The sequence below is a fragment of the Protomyctophum bolini genome (assembly GCF_963924005.1).
Source record: "Protomyctophum bolini genome assembly, chromosome: 10".
Lineage (NCBI taxonomy): Eukaryota > Metazoa > Chordata > Actinopteri > Myctophiformes > Myctophidae > Protomyctophum > Protomyctophum bolini.
Window position 1 is genome coordinate 14,257,488 of NC_137871.1, and position 22,189 is coordinate 14,279,676.

Below are 22,189 nucleotides of genomic sequence, written 5' to 3' on the forward strand. Positions count from 1 at the left end.
CTTCGTACGACGCTTAAAAGGTCTTTAAATAAAATTATTAAATAAAAACTGCCTATAGGGAAATGCATTGCGTTTTCATTTCCTGGGCCGTTCGTTGTTCTGAAAGGGGGAGGGACTGCGCCGCTCTATAGACAAGTCCACGGAGGGGAACCCCGGGCGCAGCCATCACCGAGGCGCAACCAGCACCGGGAGGCTATGGTTCAAAACCTGCCGGCCAGGTGCAGCAAACCAGTGCTGGCCACACCCCAGCGACCGCCGCGCCCAGGGCTTTTTCTCCTGCCAGAACCAGCAGGAAGCTCTCTCTGCCTTGTGTATTATTGGGGGATAGCAGGCACTGAGAGGTCTCTAGGACTATGGTTTGCCTCCTGCCTAGTGTCCTCCTACGCCTCACCAGACTGTTCGTCTGTGCGGTGGGCATGCGTCCATCCTTGTCCACACTTGGCCTTACTCTGGTGTATTTGAGTCAAGGGAGCCTTCTCTGTGTCTGTGTCACTGTCATAGTTGTTGTCGTTGAATCTGTCCTATCGAGTCTCTCGTCACTCTCGGGAGACTCTGGGGTATTGCTCGTTTGTACGGTCTGTAGCTTGCGTGGTGCCCTCTTGCGAGTGCTGCAACAGAGGTTACTAACCCCTGTTGCCCTGCCAGACTTTCCTGGAGGTCAGCTGTCTCTCCAGCGTCACCGACCTTCCTCGGTTGCCATCCAGACTTTCCTGGAGGTCACTGGTTGCCCAGGGAGTTCAGTTTGTAAATACAATATTATGGGAAGTTTCACTCACCTCATGCTATCAAATGGCAAGAGTGTAATATGTGTTTTTACGTTTATAGATTTAACTCAAACAGGGGCCTTACGGGCCCAAAGTATTCTCAGCTCCAGAGCCACTGGACAAATGCTATGTAGCTCTGCTTTTTCATTAATTAAATATAATTTCATGTCTCACCTAGACACAGGATTTTACATGCATTTTCAAGATTCAATTCATCCCCTGAACAAGCAGGCAGGCTCCATAGAGCTCAATGGTAAAAATGTCAGGAATAAGGAAACCGGTTTCAAATCGGTAGAAGAGGAAAGTTACAGAAAGAGGAAAGTTTGCAGACCAAACCGCTTTGTCCCGACTCATGTATGCCTTGTCTAAGGAAATTGTTTTGGGAGAGCACTCGTTTTGGTTCACTCAATGTCCTGTGAATATGCAAGGTGTATGTATATGCAAGGTGAAGTGCTCCCAAGCAAGGCGCTAGGCGAGCGATTGCCCATGTTGAACAGCCGATGATGACCTTGCACATTGACGAAAGCATGCACCATCCAAGTTGGCAAGCCATGGTCGACAGAATAGATTATCACGTGAACCAAAACACCGGATCAAAGAATAATTGATGATGTAGAATGAATGTACAGTTTTTGGAAGAAAGCAATTATAATTATTGGGATTTATAAGTAGTATCCAAATTAATCCAATGATCAATTATTTAGGAGGAAATGGGCCTGTGACACTCCAACTTGAATACACAATTATTTGACATTTGCAACTTTTGTTGTGGTTTGTGAAAATAAATGTGTAATAAAATACATGTATCTTGATAGTTCTTCGTTATGTCAGTATGGTATTAGTGTATTATACTAATTCAATAACACACCAATACCTACACCATCCCACCGGGTGGCAGTAGTGAGCACCGAGGCCAAACCACACTGACGGTGGGGAAAAAACAACCACAAGAAAAATCACAAAACGAAGATGGCGGTGCAAGAAACAGCTTCCCAACTCTCCATGGCTCTCAAAGTGCAAGAATATCCCACATTAAAGGTAACCCCCAAATAATGTGGCGACGGGCAGATAGCGATACGACCATGGCTGATCAACTCACAGCTTTGTGTGTTTGCATGACCGGATCAGTGAGACGTTATGGTGATGTTATGAAGCTGAACTCGGCCAGCGGAACTGACCATAGAGATAGATGTGGAGCTGACAGGGAGGCTAGGCTAGCTGAACTAGCTCTGCTGGGCTAGTAGTAGCGCGATAGATCGCCACGGATTCGACCGTGACGTCCCAGCTAGCTAAGCTGACCGTAGCAGATGTGCCTTTTATATGCCTCAATAAAAAAGAGAGCCCGGTTTATATTCGGCCGTACGGTGGTGTCGCGGCGGGGCCAGTGTTATGTTAGCCGATCTACGGTGATGAACGATTGACTTAGTTTTCAACTGAAAGAACAAATAAACACGTATCTATTTTATTTATTTTTTGTCGTCGAGCAACATTGTTTGACGAACACTTTGGACGTCTGTGACGTCACCGTACCGTCCTTGGAATTCCATGTAGCAGCCAAACCATGGCTAGCTCTTTAGAAAACAATAGCAAAGATAAGCTGAGTGGCTAAAGATGACTAGCTTCTGTCTGCCTAGTACTGATCATCAGCTGCCCTTTAAACCCGGAGACACGGCTCAGCTGGCTGCCTAAAACTGCCCTTTCTACATTAGTAGCCTTAGCTGGGCGTTAGCCGGACGATCATTGCATTTAACCGAAATGGCAACTTGATTGGATCCCATTAGTATTTATATACAGTTAATTGGCGCTGATGGATTCGTCGTCCGGCGACGAATGTCGAAACTGCTGTTACATTTTAAATGCAGACGTGCCACGACATGGATGGATTCTTGTAATGGTGATCGTAATGAACCATCCAGGCAACGACGTCAAAGCCTAGACATGGATCGATGGCATTCAGACGTAGTTGATGTTACGACGTTACTAATACACGAAAACACACAGCATCTCTGGCATATATAGGCGCATATAGCTATATCTTTATGATGTATCATTAGTATGAATACCCAGTGTTGGAAGTAGTCAGCCGTGACTTATGCTTTTACACTGGGGTTAATTTAACCTGAGGTATGTAGGAATGCACTGTGCACATGGAAGCACTCCATCCATACCGAGTTAGCGCAGTGTCATCACATTGCAACTGACTGCCTCTTTCCACTTCAAAATGGCCAGCGAGCTGTTCCTGTTCCACAGCCTGCTGCTGCTGTCGCACATTACGCATTAATAAACACTCTGTGATAGATCCGTGATTCCACCTACAGAGATAGACTACTGCGACACGCCGTTTTTAGGGGCGAGTGGAAATTAAACCGTCTCTGTCTGTCTCCTTTGTCAGCCATCAAAGAAGGCGTCGTGATATAAGCAGGGATGTGAGTAGCAAGCAACATGGGTGGTTATTAATGCTGATGTAATTGTGGAATGGTTTGATATGGTGTGTGTCACTGTTGGTGTTCAAATGAGACGTTTCAGTTTAGGGTTATATTATATATATATAGCTGGCTAAATGGTTAACTTGTAGCATTTCCTTTGTCTTTTTTTGCCTGGATTTTGCAGTAAAGGTGATGTTACTGGTGGGAAGGAACCATTTTGAGGCAGTGATGATGGGGGAAATTGGCTCATGGTGGAGAAAATGGGATCAAGCAAAAAAGGACTATCATGATCAGTAAAATCACGATGGTAGACAGTTGTTGGTCGATATTAATTACATTAAAATATGCCCTGCCTGCGTGTTGTGGCTCAATGATGGCCTTTCCTCAGACATGAAGTGTAATATCTACTGTAGTCCTTACAATCATTTCAATGTTAGTCCTACAGTTTGGGGGCATCTGAAATTGAACTGGTTTGCTGACTTGGAAAAAGGCCAAGCATAGCCAAGCCTTTATTAAGGTCACAGTAACAGTTTTTGTATTGACTTGTGCTTTCGTTTGAAATGTACCCATTCTGCATACTGTGAATACAAATTTCAATCAATCAGAGACGGCTAGAGTTCATCCATTTTTAGTACTTTAGAGGTGAAAAGTGAAGGCACAGTGATGGTGATTATACAATACAGTCATACAGTATTGACAACTCAGCTGACAGTGTATTTGAGACTTGGTGTTTGGAGCAGTGTAATGGTTGCCTTTAACCACTTCAACCCTATATGGTTGACTGGAGTCTCCCAGGGCTCTATATTAGTGTGTTTTCTGTTATTGTGGGGAAAGTTTCACAGAAAATAGAACAGTTGAGTTTGTCGAGCTGCACCCCACAATATGGATGCTGGGATTAAGTGCTTTAGTTCACATTCACATTTACTTAAATTAATTCTACTGCTAATGAACCCCAAAGAACTGAAAGGAGGAAGATATCTCCATATTTCACGTGACCATGGGTAGCATTAGTCAGCCCTCCTTTTTTGGGGCTGTGGCCTACAGTGTTATTATTATGACATCACAGATTGTGGAGGCATTTCTGCTCATCATAAATGGCAGACTGGCAAACACTGATCCAATCTAACCCTATGTTTTAACAGCGGGCGAACAGCGGCGACTCTGGGCGATAAAAATCTCCTAGTGGGCGTTCCTGCTGTCATTACCGTATGTCCTCACTAGGGATGGGGTAAACTCAGTATTTGGCGAGTCGACGTGTCGCGGCCATTTACTGATGTGTTGATCGATATTTCTTTCTCTCTTTTTGTTGTTGTTACTGTGCATCAGTTGACACTTGACAGGAGAGCACAACAGTGCATTGACTGCACTCGGCACAACAGCTGCATCCATCATGTTTAGAATTTGCATCAAAGCCAGAATAAAAAATACGTTATTTTGTATTTTGAAAACATGTGTTTATTAAACACGGAATCGTTGTTTAATCCGTAGACTACAACAGTAGGATTCACTTGCCTCGTGTAGCCAGACGAATCTGACATTGCAAAAATAATAATCCACGCAGTGATAGTCTGTCTGGCTACGTCGACAGACGCTGCTGTCTCGTCGTGCACGGCACGGACTTCATATAGAATTATAAAATATATAGAGAGCGGACCAGGTGAGCAGTTGTTTACTTCCTGCCTGCGCATAGTGTGCCCCGAGTTGGGGAAAGGCTTCCATGAGCTGATGGCATTTCTCAAATCATCTTGGCAACTTCGCGCACGGTATGCGCAAGCAACTCACTACTGGCTAATCATCCCACCGCAGATCCATCGCATAACACCACGCAGAGTTATAAATAAGACTTTAATTTGAATAATAATAAAAGATTATTACTGGAATCAGTCATTGAGCTGTTAATTACTGTCAAATTGTCAATGCCATATAACCACTTAAATGCTTTTTACAAAACCGGCATATTGACTAGATGAGCAACGAAGTAATTTCCACATCCTTACTGGGTTGCGTTTTTTCCCCCATTCTGAATTCCCATACACTTTTCTTATATAGCCTATTCGCCTCGAATAAGAACTGTCTTCTAAAAAACAAATGATCCCAGCGGTTTCACTCATATGGAAATAAAAAATCAACTGACGCTGATAAATTGCTAATGTTACTGCCGCCCATTAGTTACATTTTCACAAGAAACAGACTCAAATATGAGTCTTGACTATCGTAAACGATACAGGGCCACCCCCCGACAATATCGCAGACCACAATGCTTATATGAGACGATTACCAAAACGAAACCCAATATTTTTCTCCATTGAGAAAACCTTCCACGAACCAGGGGATGAACGAGAGACATGTGCTCTATTCCCAAGGGCTCTATACTAGGTCCCCAGTCCCCACCTGTTCTCACTCAACACTAAATATCTGCCATTCCCAAAAATAGCTCAGTGTGAGCTTGTAGACCTACTATTTTTACCAAATGTTATCCTACGTTATCCAGAATGCTAGGTTTCAAGTGGGTCATTTGTTGGTACTAGGTCTAGGCTAAGAAATGAGCATAGCAATGTTGTAGCCAGGGCAGTGTGGCTCTGACCTTTGTCCTTACTATTTAGGATTGGAATCTGAGAAATGAAGCATTCTGCTGTTGCACTCTCCCTTTGTATGTTGGTTTGAACAAGAGTATTGAGTTGATAGAAATTTCAATACATTTGGCAGGATCAATTGAGGTCCTGTTCATTGACTGTGTTTGTGGCCTATGTTCCTTAAAATGATCTTGTATAAGTATTACGTTGTTTCAGTTGTAGATAATCCGATCCTTGATCCTTGACTTCCCTTATGTCATCAGTAATGCCCATATATGGGCGTATCATTTACTTGTGATTTCTGGGGCTGTGAGATATGGACATACCTCAATATTTATGCCAAATATCTCAATATCTATAGAATATGACTTGTTTAAAATTCCACAGACCTGTTGTGTGCAAACTAAAGACAGTTGCTTCCCCAATCCCCACTCAAACGCACTTGCCCATCGTGCAACATGAAAGCAAACTCCACTTGCCCGAACGTTTTATTTACTTTCCACGGGCACTCGGGCAACCATTGTCAACCGTGTATATAATCTATGGGTGTATTGATAAGGTCTGGTTTGATTTTGTTTCTTTGTGATTATCCAGACACCCGTTGAACTAGTCGAGACTACATTATGCATATTCTTATTCTGCCCTCCAATGCCTAATTCAATCTCCCATGGATCCTTTGTGTGTTTCAGGTCCCGTACGAGACCCTGAACAAGCGCTTCCGGGCGGCCCAGAAGAACATTGACCGGGAGACGAGTCACGTGACCATGGTGGTCGCTGAGCTGGAAAAGACCCTGAGCAGCTTCCCAGTGGTGGATTCGGTGGTGTCGCTGCTCGACGGCGTGGTGGAGAAACTGAGCGCCCTCAAGAGGAAGGTCTGTTACACGCAGAGATATGTACACACAATGCACTCGCACACACACGCACTTTACAGGAACAGAAACCTGAAAGACTGAACCGAGTCGCGGTGGGGGTGGAGCTTCGCTCCAGATAAGTCTCTATCTTTCTTTATACTCTATGGCCCTCATTTATCAATCGAGTGTAAAATCTGCCACAGATTCGAGTGCAGGTTTCGTAGTACACCCACGTCGCCACGGCATTTATAAAGTGATCGCAAACAGCTGATCCTTCCTTAATTTCGTTCTGACGTTAATAAATGTGACGGCTGAAATCTATCTGGCACGCCCTATGAAATCAAGCCTCGCCCTCGCTTTTGCGACATTAAATACGACCTGTGGGAACCATGGAAACCATGGAAAAAAGTTTCTCCCGTGCCTTGCTGCCCGTCTCACCCACCTCTCTCATACACACGCACACACACACACACACACACACACACACAGAAGCACACGCAACTTGCAAGCCCAACTAACTGGTGTCTTGTTAAATAAATAAAGAACGAACACCTGCATGAATTAAATAAAGTTGTAGGCCTACCCTGTCTGTTTCCCTCTCACCTCGCTTGCCTTGCTGTCATGTCCACGCACGCACCTACATGACACGTACATCGACATCGCCATGAATGGAATTAGTTTGTAGGCTGGCCTATATACATTTTACCCATTCGTGCGCAGTGCACGGCAAAGGCGTGATGCTGCGCACTGCTGTGATATTAAAGTCCTGTGGATGACTCAGTGATGCCTGCATGAGAGATAGGCTATCATGTCGTCAAGGCAGTCATAATCCAAGTTTATGTAGTGATTTGATCATTGATGAACGAATCATAAACATATGGATGAAGGCTTGCCGCTTGCATGTGTGCTGGTAAGTGTTGGTGACGCACGCCGCGGTCCCGTCCTCCCGACCCCCGAAAATGATCTCGCTTTTATCTGAACTGTCAAAACCTGTCTAAGCACTTATTTAAATGGTGAATGATTAAGCCCCTTACGCCTATAGCCTGCTAGTACTTACTACAAATAGGCAAGCTGTATGCTTGTCATTGTCACTTGGAAATAAAGGCGTGCAGTCCATTTATGCCTTTAAAAAAATAATAATATCATAATCACACATGCCGCATCACCGCATGCGCTCCAAAATCATCTCACAAGTGCGCTTGCATAACAAGGCCAGTAAAGCACTGTTTGATTAAGCACAAACTAATACATTGTAAACATGTTATATTGTTTTTAATTGCGCGATTTTAATTACTTGTAAAGTTTTTTTTTACATAAACATACTGTTTTATATTAACATTTTAGGAGTGAAAACATATGTTTAGATGCCTGTGACAGCGTGTCAGCAGTTCAGACAATGCTGCTCCGCTTGTGTAAGACAGAAAAACAGCCAAGGACAAAGCTACGCCAGCTGCCGAGCAGACGTGGGTTTTCAAGTTCAATTTCAAGCTTTGCCGGAAATCGTAAATGTCGAAAATGTCGGCAATTTCGGCGTGCACCCATATTTTGGCGTACGCACGGTTGATAAATGAGGGCCTATGGGTTTAGCGCTATGCCACATTTCACAGACCTCTCTCCCAGGCTTTTTTTCTCTGTTTCAGAACAAAACACCTGCGGTTTCCGAGGCCACTACTAGGCGATCGAAACTGGAAACGGTCCGCCGGTGAAAAAGTTATCCTCCGTCCACTTCAATGTTAACTGAATATTCGATTTATCTGATTATTTTCCCAGATTGTGTTTTTGATCTGAACTAAGCTTTATTCATGGCTCAGTCATAACTAGAGCATGGCTGATCGCGGTTACAACATTTACATTTTGGGCGAATAAATCTTTTTATTGCTGTTATCGTTTTTACTTCCGGTTCACGGCGTGTGATTTAATGGTCTTGAAAATATGAGCTTGCTCTGAAATAACTTGGCAACTGGAGAAGGGGGGGCGAAATAAATCGGGCAGTAAATTAGTTAAGAAGAGAAAAGAGCGTGATCTGGATATTGGTGCCGTGTCTAGTTTTCCCAGAGCACACTAATCCTTTTCGTGTTCAATGTAAAGCAATGGGAGAGAGGATTACCAATTCTTATTTTTCAATAGATCATTAAAAATGTTGGCTTGCTGCCTGAGCATTCAAAGCATGCGTTCAAAGTTCTGAGGATAACGCTATATTGGAAGCCAAGTTCTCATTTCATTCAAAAAGAAAAACATTCCTGCCCCTGCAGCTACAGACATGCCTTTTTCTCCAGTACAGCGCTTTTGTTGTGGCTTCCAGCTCATGCTTTCGCTGCAGCCTGGGATGTTTGGTGTCTGTCTGCAGTGGAATGCTGCAGGGCAAGTTGTTATGTTAGCCAACACCTTCCAAGAAAATGGAACCAGGGACATAATGTCAGCAATTATCTATATTATTGCAAGTGGAAGAATACAATAAAATGATAATTCCTGGTTTACTAGGAAATATTCTTCTAATATTCTTGTATACTGGTATTCAAACTGTTAGCAATAGCATATACCGTTACATTCTAAAGCCACTACACTACGGTATCCCTTATTCCAAAATTCCATGTAACCCATGGGCGGGAAGTTGGGAACCCCTTTTGTTAGCATTATGTTATGATGTAGCTATTGAAAAATAGCAGATCTACAAGCTCACCGAGTGGCGCGCTACGAGCTTGTAGGTCTGCTATTTTTGAAAAATCGAAGAACGACTGACATAGAAACATAGCTTTTGCAGAAAACTGTCAGGATTTAAAAGACATTTATAGAATCGTTCCCAGGTCAAAATGGGTTAACCAAAATTCCATTTTCCATTTTCTATATAGGTCTATATAGTACATAAGTTATGTTTCTTTTGGCTTCATCCCACTGGGGTCCCCACTGTTCTCTGCGTCTTCCTCTGTGACTCCTGCATGTCGTCTCTCACCGCATCCATAAACCTCCTCCTTGGCACTTCCTCTTCCTCCTCGTACCTGGCTGTCCCGTTTTCAGCATTGTTCTCCCAATGTACCCCTCATCACCTTCTCATGCCAAATACTGCAACTACATTATTTGGCTAAATAAGTATGAAGCACTGAGAAAACTGTTGCGCCTTTCTTTGACAGAAAAATACTTTCTCACCGTATAGAAACTAGAAGTAAAACTTTTTTCCTTTATTTTATCATGCTCATAAAGTGCTCTGTGCTCAAAGTGCAATTAAAAAGCAGTGCTATATGATTTTCACAGACAAAGAACTTGCTCTTAAAGAGCTCCAAAACAATACAGCTCAGGTGCTGAGAATTTCTAATTACTAATTGATGACATCACCAGGTGGTGGGGCGTGGACATTACAGAATAGATTATCCAGTTGTATAGGAAACAAGAATATTGCATACAACACATGTTAACAGAGCACAGAAACATAAGTATAACATGACTCGTCTTGTTGTCAATATCGTGCAGCCCTGATCTTGAATGTGTGCTCAATGTCCATGCGTGTGTCTGCCCCGCAGGCTGCCGAGTCCATTCAAGCTGAAGATGAGAGTGCCAAGCTGTGTAAGCGTCGCATTGAGCACCTAAAGGAGCACAGCAGTGACCAGCCGGCCTCTGTCAGCCTGTGGAAGAAGAAACGTATGGACCGCATGATGGTGGAGCACCTGCTTCGCTGTGGATACTACAACACAGCCGTCAAACTGGCCAGACAGAGTGGCATAGAGGTAGGACTGTACAGTCTGTATGTATTCAAATGAAGACCTGAGGCCGATTCTACGAATGACTTCTAAATCAGTAATTGACACACTTTCAAGATAAAACATAATATAAAAATAGCAGACGTACAAGCTCGCATTGAGGCACAAAGTGGCACGCTGTGAGCTTGTATATCTGCTATTTTTTTCTAAATGTTTTTTTGTGGCTTTCGCCTTTATTTTATATTTTCTTATGGAGGGACAGACAGTAGGCTGACAGGAAATGGGGAGAGAGATGGGGGGTGGGGGGAAGACATGCAGTAAAGGCCATCGGGAGTCGAACCCGCGGCACACTGCCAGACTGGATTACCAGCCATGGTGCCTGGACTGCTGAGCCACGGCCCAGGCCTATATCTGCTATTTTTGAATAGCCAAAGCTACAATCTAGTAGTCTAGCTAGTAGTAGTATTATGTGCATGCCATGTACTGTATGTGAGAGAGATGGATTGCGTGTTTGTGTAGCTGGTACCAAAGCTACCCTGATGAAGACTTCGTTGAACAAAATGTTGATGGGTTTCATTGCTTGTTTACGTTTGTTTGTTTCATTGTTTAGGTTATGGATCTGCCTCACATGAACTTTAACATGAAACTTTGCATAGGTTATGGATCAGCCTTATAAACTTTCACATACAATTTTGCTGTGTATCGGACAGTGTCTCCTGATTCCTCATGCGTTGTAGACAGACTTCAGTCCTTCATAGCCACTCTCTTCCTGTGTGTGTGTGTGTGTGTGTGTGTGTTAGGACCTGGTGAACATTGAGATGTTCCTGACTGCCAAGGAAGTGGAGGAGTCTCTGGAGAGGCAGGAAACGGCCACTTGCCTGGCTTGGTGCCATGACAATAAGTCCCGTCTCCGCAAGATGAAAGTCAGTGAAAGTCTAATATATTCTAATAGACGCACACGCAAAGTTTATGAGCCCGTGAAACCATAATGTCCGCTGAGCAGAAGGGGCTGCATTTCAGGATGGCTGCCAAAAAAAGTGTTATGCAATTGTTGTCCTCACTTTGTACATGCAGCCTCGTGTGTGCGGCTTATTCAGAATTGAGCCATGCCGTGACGGGGTTGAAGTCTTATTTGACAGGGTTCCCACGGTCATGAAAATCCAGGCCTGGAAAAGATTTGGAATGAATGAATGCTTTTGGTTTTGTTCATATATGCATGTCCCAAAACCAAAACATGTCTAGCATTACGTGAAATACGTGTGGCATTATGTATACACTACAGGACAAATCTACAAGATCTACAAGCTAATAACACGTTGCACTGTGATACGTTGTTAGCTTGTAGATCTGTTATTTTTGTCATGTCCTTTGCTCGAATCTGTGTGGGGCATTGATAGCACACATGTGTAAGTTCCTCCTTATTACACCATATGATTGCTTATTTCCATTTCCTAGAGTTGGCATAAAATACTTTTGAGAACCTAGTTCTAGGCAGCTGGACTGGGCAGTTCTCACGTAATGTTAATGTTTTTAGCTGTATGAATGTAAAGGATGGTGTACTGTTTGAGCCAGAAGTAATTTGGAACACCTTCAACTCCTTCAACTCGAGTTACTAGTAACACGTGTTGACATTCATTATACAGAGAGAGCTGCATGCTTTCAACAGGGATCCCACATGCCATGGGGAAACATTGAAATGTATTCTACCATGGAAAAGCAAGCTCTCTGACATTGAAATTAGCCGCCATCCAGTCCACACAGTGTAATTGTAAAATAGCCACTAGTAGGTCATTTTATATAATAATGCTCTATATATAATGAGGTTCACCACACATTACATCCACTAGAGGGCAGTATGATTCAACCAGCTCAGAGCCATGGCAATGTGCCAGCCAACTTCAGCTATATGATAAAATGGAATAATTCAATATTAACCATAGAAAAACAGAACATGTCTTTTTAATGGACAGCATTTTTTTCCTGATACTATTTTATGTGGTATGGATAAGAAAATGTGTTCTGTCCATTTTTCCTGAATAACATAATAGTCTAGTAGCCAGCCCATAGAGCCCCATTGTGAACCCGGACATGTTGAGTACACCAAGGTTTTATGTTAGAAATGTTGAGTATGGGTCCCCAGCATGTAGAAACTGCCGGATGCTAACGTTGGGCAATTTTCATAATTGGCATAATATGTCACCATACCAATTACAACCTATAGAAGGCAAAATATTCAAAAATTCACCATGCTTTATGTAGCATGTGATGTGTCAAACTAGGGGTGCTGATGCTGAATCCATTCCAAGCATTAGTTTTGCAAAAAAAAACACTCATTGGGCTAAAAACGTCCAATGCCGTCATCACAAAGTGGGCATGGCCGTTTTAAGCCCAACTAATGCTTGGAATGGATTCAGCATCATGAAAACCCCCTAGTTTGACACATCACATGCTAGATAAAGCATGATGAAATTTTGAATATTTTCCCTTCTATAGGTTGTTAATAGTATGGTCACATATTATGCCAATTATGAAAATTGCTCAACATATGCAAGTTAGCATCCGGCAGTTTCTACATGCAGACCCATACTAAACATTTCTAACATAAAACCTTGGTGTACTCAATCAATGTTGAGTACACTTTTTGGCTACTAGGCTATAAACATATTTAATGGAGACACAACACAAACAGAATCGAATGTCATGTGCATGACACTGGTGACACAACATACCTGACAAAGTGTGCCGTCCTTTGCTTTGCAGAGTTGTTTGGAATTCAGTCTGAGAATTCAGGAGTTCATCGAGCTCATCAGACAGAACAAACGCATGGACGCTGTAAGGTATGGGTCATAGAACACACACACACACACACACACACACACACACACACACACACACACACACACACACACACACACTTAAATTTCTTTATTTGAGTCCCCACACACTCAATGCTTGAATCCAATCAAGCCCTAAATGTACAGAATATGAGATATTGGCCCCTTGATACCTAACTAAATATTCTCAAAATAGGTTTAATCAAGTGGTTGTCAGAAAAAAACATATTTTCCAACATATTACCTGTGTGTCCACAACCAGACATGCAAGGAAACACTTCAGCCAAGCAGAGGGAGGACAGCTGGATGAGGTTCGGCAAGTGATGGGCATGCTGGCCTTCCCCTCAGACACGCATATCTCCCCTTATAAGGTAAGACTATATGCACGTGAAAATATCTGGGAACATCTTTACCGCTATACTTATACCACTCTATGGGGTGGCTCTGTTCCAAGTATCGAGGGCAACCCAGGCCAGAACCTGAAATGTTCCTGTGAAGTTCTGTGATGATCTATTTCAGGGGTTTTCAACTGATTGTGAACGACGGACCACCACCCTGACTTAGAATCAACCTAGGGACTGTTTTGAGTGGGGATATGCATGGGCTAAGATTAGTGCCTTTGTAACACTTGTTCTGCATCCCATGTGTATACAATTACAATTTAGTAATTTGGCCTAAATACATCCCATTATACATCCCACTGTTTCTCAACCAACTATAGCCCTCTTGATATTGTAACTCTTTTTCTGTTGAATTTCTTGACCTCCAACTTGACTACATGGATGGTCATCATAGGTCACCAGATTATTCAGTTCACGGTTTCTCAACTAGTGGAAAGAAAAGAATATCAACAAATCCTACATTACTAAATGCATGGTCAGGGACCACATGTAATACCTTCATGGAAGGGGGTGGTATGCCATTTAAAAGAAACTTAAAAAGAAAACAAAAATGGACTAACGAGATATGAGCTTGTATGTAGATCTGCTATTTTACTGAAGGGGAAAAAAATGAAGTGGTGATTTCTGGGTTCTCAGAACTCAGGGTTAGTACTGCATCCTGAGCAGGGCCCAGATTAGGTTCTGACAACCTTATCTGAATGGAAAGTCTAGAACCTGTGAAATACATTTCACTGTCATGGCATGGTTCACTTAATTCTTGCAGTCGAATAGAGCTTGTGGAGCCTCTTCAGTCTACATCTTTGTCTTCTGTTTTTTCCTTTCCATTTGTATCATGCCACACTTTCTTTTTCTCTGTTAATATCCAGGACCTTTTGGACCCAGCCCGCTGGAAGATGTTGATCCAACAGTTTCGATATGACAACTATAGGCTGCATCAGCTGGGCAACAACTCCGTCTTCACCATAACCCTACAGGCTGGCCTCTCTGCCATCAAGACACCGTAAGTCACCAGAAGATGACGCACAGTAAATTATATGTATTATCTTATTTGATATTTGCAGTACGAAGAAGGGATGCACAATATTGAAATTGTGTCCATTATGTCCATAATTATACAGATAAATATGGATATTGCAATACTAGTTTCCATAAGTAGGGTTTACCGTACACTTGTACTATACCGTACTTTAACTGTGATGCTGTATACAGAGGCAGGTTACACAAAATATGGCCTGATTTATTAGGAATATTGTATACAACACTGTTTCAAATGGCCGGATTTAAAAATTAGCTGCAATATAGAAATGGGGGTATCTCAGATATGACCACTATCCAATGCAAGAGTGAGAACTAACAAACACCAACTCAAGACTACTGAATCCCTCCTGTCTAGCATCATGAGCTCTGCCAGTGTATCTACTGTACGTTGGTGGTCCTGGCTGTGCCCTGGTTTGGCTCTCACAGTGTCGTGTCGGTTATACAGTAATAGCAATATGCTTTTGTGATCATAATGTCCTAAATATATAATAGCGCCCCGCTCGGCTCCTCTGCACTACAGATGTGCGGAGGAGTGCTGTATTTTTGGGCTGGAAAATCTTCTGTATTAATCCACTGTTTCTGGATCCCTTGTGTTATTTTATCTGTGCACGATCGTTTCCAACAATCGTTTTTATTTGATTTATTTATGATCTATTAACCCATTTTGGGGCGGGAACCCCTTTTGGTGTTTGATCTACAAGCTCATAGCGCGCCACCAAGTGGCACGCTACGAGCTTGTAGGTCTGATATTTTTGAAAAATCGACATAGAAACATAGCTTTTTCAGAAAACTTCAGATTTAGAAGACATTTATAGAATCGTTCCCAGGTCAAAATGGGTAAAATCTAGTGGTGTCAAAAAATATCGATATGAATCGATAATCGATTTTAACATTAACGATGCGACTACATCGATGCACGTGTGTCTGGATCGGTCAAAATAGCGTCTGCATCGGACGTTGGTTCGATCCTAAAGCTGCGAATCGATATAATTCAACTAACTGCGGGAAAAACACAGATGTACAAGCCCAAAGCGCTGTGCATTGCGACGGGTAGATAGCTTGTAGATCTGCTACTTCCAGCGCAGGACGGGCGCATGCTTATGATGACGCTCTATATGCATCAGCAGCCAGCAACAACAGACGAGCACTATAGCAGCATAAACCACTTGTTGTCAGACGGAATACACACGCAGATACGAGTCACGACACAGCATTATTGCACATCTGTGCTTTGCCTTTCATCCACGCTTCTATAGCCTTTTACATTTCATTTCCCATCCACGGGCACAAGCAACGTGATATCAACAGCTTCCACCCGATCTGGATGGTCGTGTTGTTTCTGACGAGGGTAGCAACTAGTTAGCATGGGAGCTAACATTAGTTTAACTCTGGTCCATATCGTTAGAAGGAGTCCTCCTTAATAACTCTATGGTCCATTCGTTCCCCAACCCTCACACTCGATTCTGCGTTTACACTGGCAGACACAAAGACGAATGGGAATATCATTTGGAGCAGGCCGAGCAGCTACTGTACACGTCTGTTTGCATCGACAGTATGACTGTATCGTTGCGTCTGGTTTCACTGTCCACAGCAGGCAGACCTGTCAAAACAATGCACTTCCCAAAGCTCAGAGATATGCCACCACCTATAAATTCAAACCCAGAATGTCTTTCCCCAGCTATCTCATTCCACTTTCATTTATTTTATTCCATAGTCTTAGTTTTTCTCTTATAAAGTTGTTTTTATTAGTTTTCTAATGTTCCCCTTGAAAAGCGTCTAAGTACTCAGAGAAGCATTATATAAATAATAATATTATCACTATTATTATTACTACTTTTTTAATTGCCTATTCATTCATTGATTCACTCGTATCCAAATCCATTTGAAAAAAGCTCACTGATCAGGTCAAATAGGCCTATTGATATGCGATTAAAATGTGATTAATTGAGATTAATTAATCACAAATCCTCCAATTAATTAGATGTTTTTTTTAAAGTCCCAACCCTATTCTTTATAGATCTAGCTTCAAATTAAAAATCTAAAAAAGGTTAAATGTGTCAGATCGCACCGTATCGTATCGAATCGAATCGCATCGAAATTCCACAAAATCGAAATCGCATCGAATTCCACCGAATCGAATCGAATTCGAATCGTTCTGTGTATAAATGTATCGTCTCTGAATCGCATCGTAGCCCATGCATATCGATACGTATCGAATCATCTTGTAAAGGAGAGATGCACACCCCTAGTAAAATCGATTGGTTCGATTAAAGGCCTATTCATAGTCTGGATTTTCGGTGGTGAGCTGACCACCGCAAAATAACGTTGAGTGGTGGTGAGTAAAAACAGGGCTGGAGCGGTGGCGGTGGTTTGCTCTTCACCGCGGCTCGTGACGTCATGTTGTAGTTCGGTGGTCACCTAACCACCGAAAATCCAGACTATGTATGAGCCTTTACTGCACCCTTTGAATCCTTAACCACGCCACTCTACTTCCAGTCAGTGTTACAAGGAGGACGGGACCTCTAAGAACCCCGACTGCCCAGTGTGCAGCAAGTCTCTGAACAAGCTGGCACAGCCTCTGCCCATGGCCCACTGTGCCAACTCCAGACTGGTGTGTAAGATCTCTGGGGAGGTCATGAACGAGAACAACCCCCCCATGATGCTGCCCAACGGATACGTCTACGGCTACAACGTGAGTCTTTACCGTGGAAGCTTCTGTGGTTCTTCTGACGATAACCGTGTTAGTGGTCAGTAAACCAATCCTTATACAGTAGCCAAAATGTGAGCGTGCAGGCAAATCGTGGATTTTGTTTGTTTTATTGTTTTAGTGATGGTGTACAATATGGAAACGTTTATGGCATGTGGTCAGGTAATTATTCTGTCCCTATCGAGATAAAAGAAAAAAGAAATCCACGTGATTTTTTTTTCTTCAGGTCATTCAATTCACTTCAGTACTACTTTTAATAGCCCATGTGGGGCAATTAGCTTTTGGGGTATTCATAAACACAACGGTATTCATAACACAACAAGCATAAAATTAGAAAAGCTATATTTGGAACTGAAAATGTTAATACATACACTAGCAGGATTACAGAGTTATATAACCTTTCTTCCTTTCCAGTTTTATTTTAATACGATTAATATTAAATTCATTCAAATGGACCCCCACTGTCCCATATCCACTCTATGCACAAGAAACGATTGTGCGTACATTTAAAATAGCTACACACTCAATGAAGCCCTAAATTCATGCCGATTGTTTTTGTTTTTGTCGCATTCCTAAGCCAATAATTTGATGGTCATCGGTCAGTTGGAGACCCTTTGAAACAAAAAAAATCCATGCATTCAAGGCTTCATGGAGTGTGTAATTGAAATGTGTCATGGCCATAATGGGGAAATGGTTAAATATTCCTATCAAACGTCACCATGCATGTTTATACCAGCAGGTGTGTCATCATGACATCCACAGTCCACACATCAATTTCCCACACAGAACTGTAATTCTTTATTCTAGACACTAGATGGCGGTGTCGCATGTAGTGTGGACTGTAAACAAATGATCTCTTTTTAGAGACCATACTTAAAATATGTTTCTGAAAACATTTGTATTGAGACATGAGCTGTTCAGTAACAACAACTTGATTCAGCACTGCCTTTGTTTGATATTGACAAGTTTACTTTCACTTGCTGATGTTTTGAAATATTCATTGATTTAGTGCTATATCACACATTTAATTCTGGCCTGTGACATTTGCATTGCGACTCATTTTGGGGTTGCCCATAGCTGGGTAAAAGATGTGCATCTTTCTGCACACTTCCAAATCCCAGTCCAATGAACAAAGCTTCAGACCTCCAAACCATCCGGCTCATAACTATTTGGAATTTTAGTCCACATGTCAGATTTTACTTTACATATTTATTTTCATTACTTAAAAAATTTGGCCAAAGACAACTTTCTTTCTTTCTCTCCAGTCACTTCTATCCATCCGCCAAGATGACAAGGTGATCTGCCCCAGAACCAAAGAGGTTTTTAACTTCTCTCAGGCTGAGAAGGTGTACATCATGTGATGGGTCAGATAGCCTTCCTGCTGAGCATCAACACCATTAGATATTGCCCCTTGTTCGTCACCTGTGACCTGGTCTTGTCAAAAAGACGCCTGTGAATCTTCAATTCAATGGCCCTGCTCTCTGCCTTCTACCCACCGCCTCCCAAGGACATTAATTAATTGTGTTAATTAATTAAAATGATAGTTTTCAGAAAAACCTACGTTTCTATATCAGTTCTATATCAGACTATTTCATGTCATGGAGCCCCAGAATTATCTGAAAATATGTTGTTCCAGGGTCACCCCTAGAAGCAAAGATTTGAGTTAAAAACGTTCACTCTGAAAGAATATATATTCAAAGATATGAGCCACATTTCAAGATTTTTTGAAAAATAGCAGATCTACAAGCTCGTAGCTTGTAGATCTGCTATCTATATCTATTCTTCAATAGCTAAAGTAGTTTAAATGCTTAAAACACCAAAAGGGGTTCCCGCCCTGAATAGGTTAATGTAATGAAGTACCTAGACAGTAGACACCTACCAATCCCATTCCCTCCCCACACTACATTTCTACTATACTGAAACTGGCCTCTTCCTTGCTCAATCTTTGTCTTGCCTGCAGATTGAACGATGTATTTTCATCAGCAGACTGAAAGATGTATTACATCTTGCCCTGTCCATTGAAGCACATCATCAGTGTTGGGCAGAAACCTTGGATGTCCAAAAAACTTGACTTTTCAGGAAATGGAGAAAAAGGAACCGTGTTCCAATTGATCCAATTCTTGTTCTTGTTTGGTTAAATGTTTGTAAATGCCCATAGACATGTGTAACCACCTTACACCTGGATCCCATTTTGGGCATGGTATAGGGCGAGAGAAAACAAATCTTTAATGGCAAAAGTAGCAGATCTATGAGCTGGAAAAATAATCATAGAAAGATGACATTTTGAGATACAAGGTTTCTTCCCAAGAGCGACGATTTGTTTTAACCGGCATCGCCATGACTCTTCAGGCCATCAATCTCTGAAGGCAAGCTACTACAGGAAAGGACTGAGGGGGCAAATTAAGCAAAGTAGAACTTTTGATTTCATTAACCCATTAATATCTGAGGCATGTCTTTTAAATCCTAACAGTTTTCTCAAAAACCTATGTTGCTATATCAGTGGCGCTCAAACATTTTCATGCCAAGGACCCCCTAAAATGTTGACACTCGTATAGCTAAAATCTGAAATGACACGTATGCTTTCCCAGTTTTAATTGGTTAAAACAAAGCATTGATGCTACTTTGACCCCTTTTGATTTTAACCAACAGAGTACATTCCATTCATTGACTAAAATAAATAACTACATTTGGGGTTGGACAATTTTGTCTTTTATTTGTCAAAACCCTTGGCTGACTGGTCACATGGTGGCATCTCATTGTAAGATGCACTACCCTGTTGACTTCCTTTGTTGTGTAGCCATCTTGTGTGTTATTTTGGGGGGAAGGTGGGGTTTGGGGAATTGACCCTGGAACTGGTGGCCATTTTGCGTTGTGTCCTCTCTGGCTAAAGCCAGGCAGAGTGCTGAAGGCTCCCCTTTTAATGTAAATACTAGAAAATAATCGTCAAAAGTTGACGTGTTGAGACGACAAGGACAAACCTTCCAAGGACATTCCTCTGAACTGAACAAGTCTTGATGTTTTGTGACCTAAGACCCAGTTTAAAATATCCTGAAGTTAATAACAAAGTATTCAGTTCTCTTCTTTAGGGAAATTGTTAGGTTTGCTGACGAACTTGGTAATGTCTGAACAGTGTACTTAGTACCATAACAAAGATGCTTACGCAATATAATAGAGTACCATCTCTGATGTGTTTTTTTTAAAGAACAAGTGGTCTTCCTTGGTTGTGTGTGTGAGGTTTGACTTTGTTATTTCTCTCCCTCAACCAACAGAAAAGAGTGGGTTCATTTAGTGAACTTTTGATATTTATTCAGTTTAAAAATCTGACTGAGTTGTTGAAGTCAGTCCCACATTACCTGTCTTTTAATTTCATACATATTTTTTCAACAATGAACATGACAATAAAGAGAAGGATTGTGGTCAGTTGTTTCCTGTATTTTGCTTATTCTTACGGCAGCTTTGTCACAAGCTTCATGGTTTAATCATTAAGGGAATAACAGCTATTCAATCCCATCTTGGTTCCAGTCCTTACACACTATCATTTTAATATCCAGCAAAATACAATGGAGGGCTGCTTGTCTATTTACCATCATTTTATATGGCTATTTTGACCATATTAATTGCATGAATACAATGTTGTATGCTCTGTTGGGCTTAGGGGGATGTATGGGATAGTTATTTTTTTAAACGTTTTCAGTGGACAAAAACGTGTTTGCGTGCGGACAACCCTCCCGCTCAAATGCAAATAAACATCTGCCTTATTAAAAAATACCAGAAAAGATTGGCATGTATATTATAGTTCAGGTTATACCTTTTTAGATGTTTGTTTACACCTAGTGGTATTGAAAAATGCACAGGTCAGTTGTGTCACTACTCACTATCCCTTCTTACATTTACAGTATATATTAAAAATATATCTATAATGGAGGTAATTGCATCCATTCTTTATCAGTATTATGTGTTTTTGAAACGCCAACTGTGTTTCTGTTCATATAATGGGGTTTCGCTTTTAATCGGAAATATGCGTTGAAATGTGATCTCAGTGATTCTTTCTCTAGCCACTGGGCTGGCACTTTGTGCTGTGAATACCGGTACTTAATCAGTCGACATTTACACATGCTCCAAGGGTGTGATCACAGGGGCCTGGCCTGTTTTTAGTTGACATGGAAATGTATGCTTTTCACCAGAAACCACTGCTCCTCTTTGTGAAATGGTAGCACATTTTGAACAGGTATCGCATGCAAATATGAAGTGATTGTAATTCAAATTCACTTTCTTTTGAAAGTACTGCAATGCAACAACAAAAATGAGTGAATGATTGAATTTATTTGGTGATAACAGGAAAGAGCACTTCAATACATACAGCAGACAGACACCGATGATTAAAACACAGTAACGCCCTAAGGCTTATTTCCATTGTGACCCTGCTGGACTTCACTGGAAGTGAAAAGCCCAAGAATTAGTGAAATAGTAACAAATCATCAGTGTCTAGCCTTTTGCCTTCTTGTAACAATGTTGTTAAATTCTCAGCTTTTATTATTTAAAAAAATACAAAACAACAACTTTGTGCATAGTTTCTGACTGCAGACCTCAATATAAAATATTCTAGTGGAAAATGTGTCACTTCTTAAATGTAACACATGCACTGAACAGTTAGTAGCAGTGTCCAGCACCTGTTCAACTTCTCCTTGAGGCTGAAGAAGCTTATTGTAGAGATAGACATTTAAGTCCCTGCATTTCTTCTCTTCCTTGCTCATCACTTCAAAAAAATAAATCATTTTCTTAGACTTCATAACCAGATGCAAAGTATGTGACTTGCATCCTATCTGTAATGTGGGTGCAGGTTTTAGCTCCATATGAGTGATACAAAAGATTAGGTTAGGTTACCCTTTTTCAGTATACACAA

The 22,189-nt window shown here is 41.6% G+C and overlaps 1 protein-coding gene across 2 annotated transcripts; it reads left to right on the plus strand.

Moving 5' to 3' along the window:
* The first annotated feature begins 1,708 nt into the window (after positions 1 to 1,708).
* On the plus strand, positions 1,709 to 20,706 carry maea (macrophage erythroblast attacher, E3 ubiquitin ligase). Of its 2 annotated transcripts, none has more exons than XM_080774824.1 (9): positions 1,709 to 1,802; positions 6,453 to 6,635; positions 10,130 to 10,333; positions 11,107 to 11,229; positions 13,067 to 13,143; positions 13,403 to 13,511; positions 14,408 to 14,541; positions 17,076 to 17,271; positions 18,552 to 20,706. In XM_080774824.1, exons 1-9 carry the CDS (start codon positions 1,734 to 1,736, stop codon positions 18,645 to 18,647), a joined length of 1,191 nt encoding a protein of 396 aa, XP_080630950.1. In that variant the 5' UTR covers positions 1,709 to 1,733; the 3' UTR covers positions 18,648 to 20,706. The 2 variants fall into 2 exon arrangements, with proteins under 2 accessions (XP_080630950.1, XP_080630949.1); XM_080774823.1 differs by lacking the exon at positions 1,709 to 1,802 and adding an exon at positions 2,989 to 3,190.
* The last annotated feature ends 1,483 nt before the right edge of the window (positions 20,707 to 22,189 follow it).

Coding starts and splice junctions, on each gene's coding strand:
- maea (XM_080774824.1), top strand. CDS start 1,734: ATGGCGGTGCAAGAAACAGCTTCCCAACTCTCCATGGCTCTCAAAGTG. Junction 11,230..13,066: donor CCCGTCTCCGCAAGATGAAA/GTCAGTGAAAGT, acceptor TTTGCTTTGCAG/AGTTGTTTGGAATTCAGTCT. Junction 14,542..17,075: donor CTCTCTGCCATCAAGACACC/GTAAGTCACCAG, acceptor CTCTACTTCCAG/TCAGTGTTACAAGGAGGACG.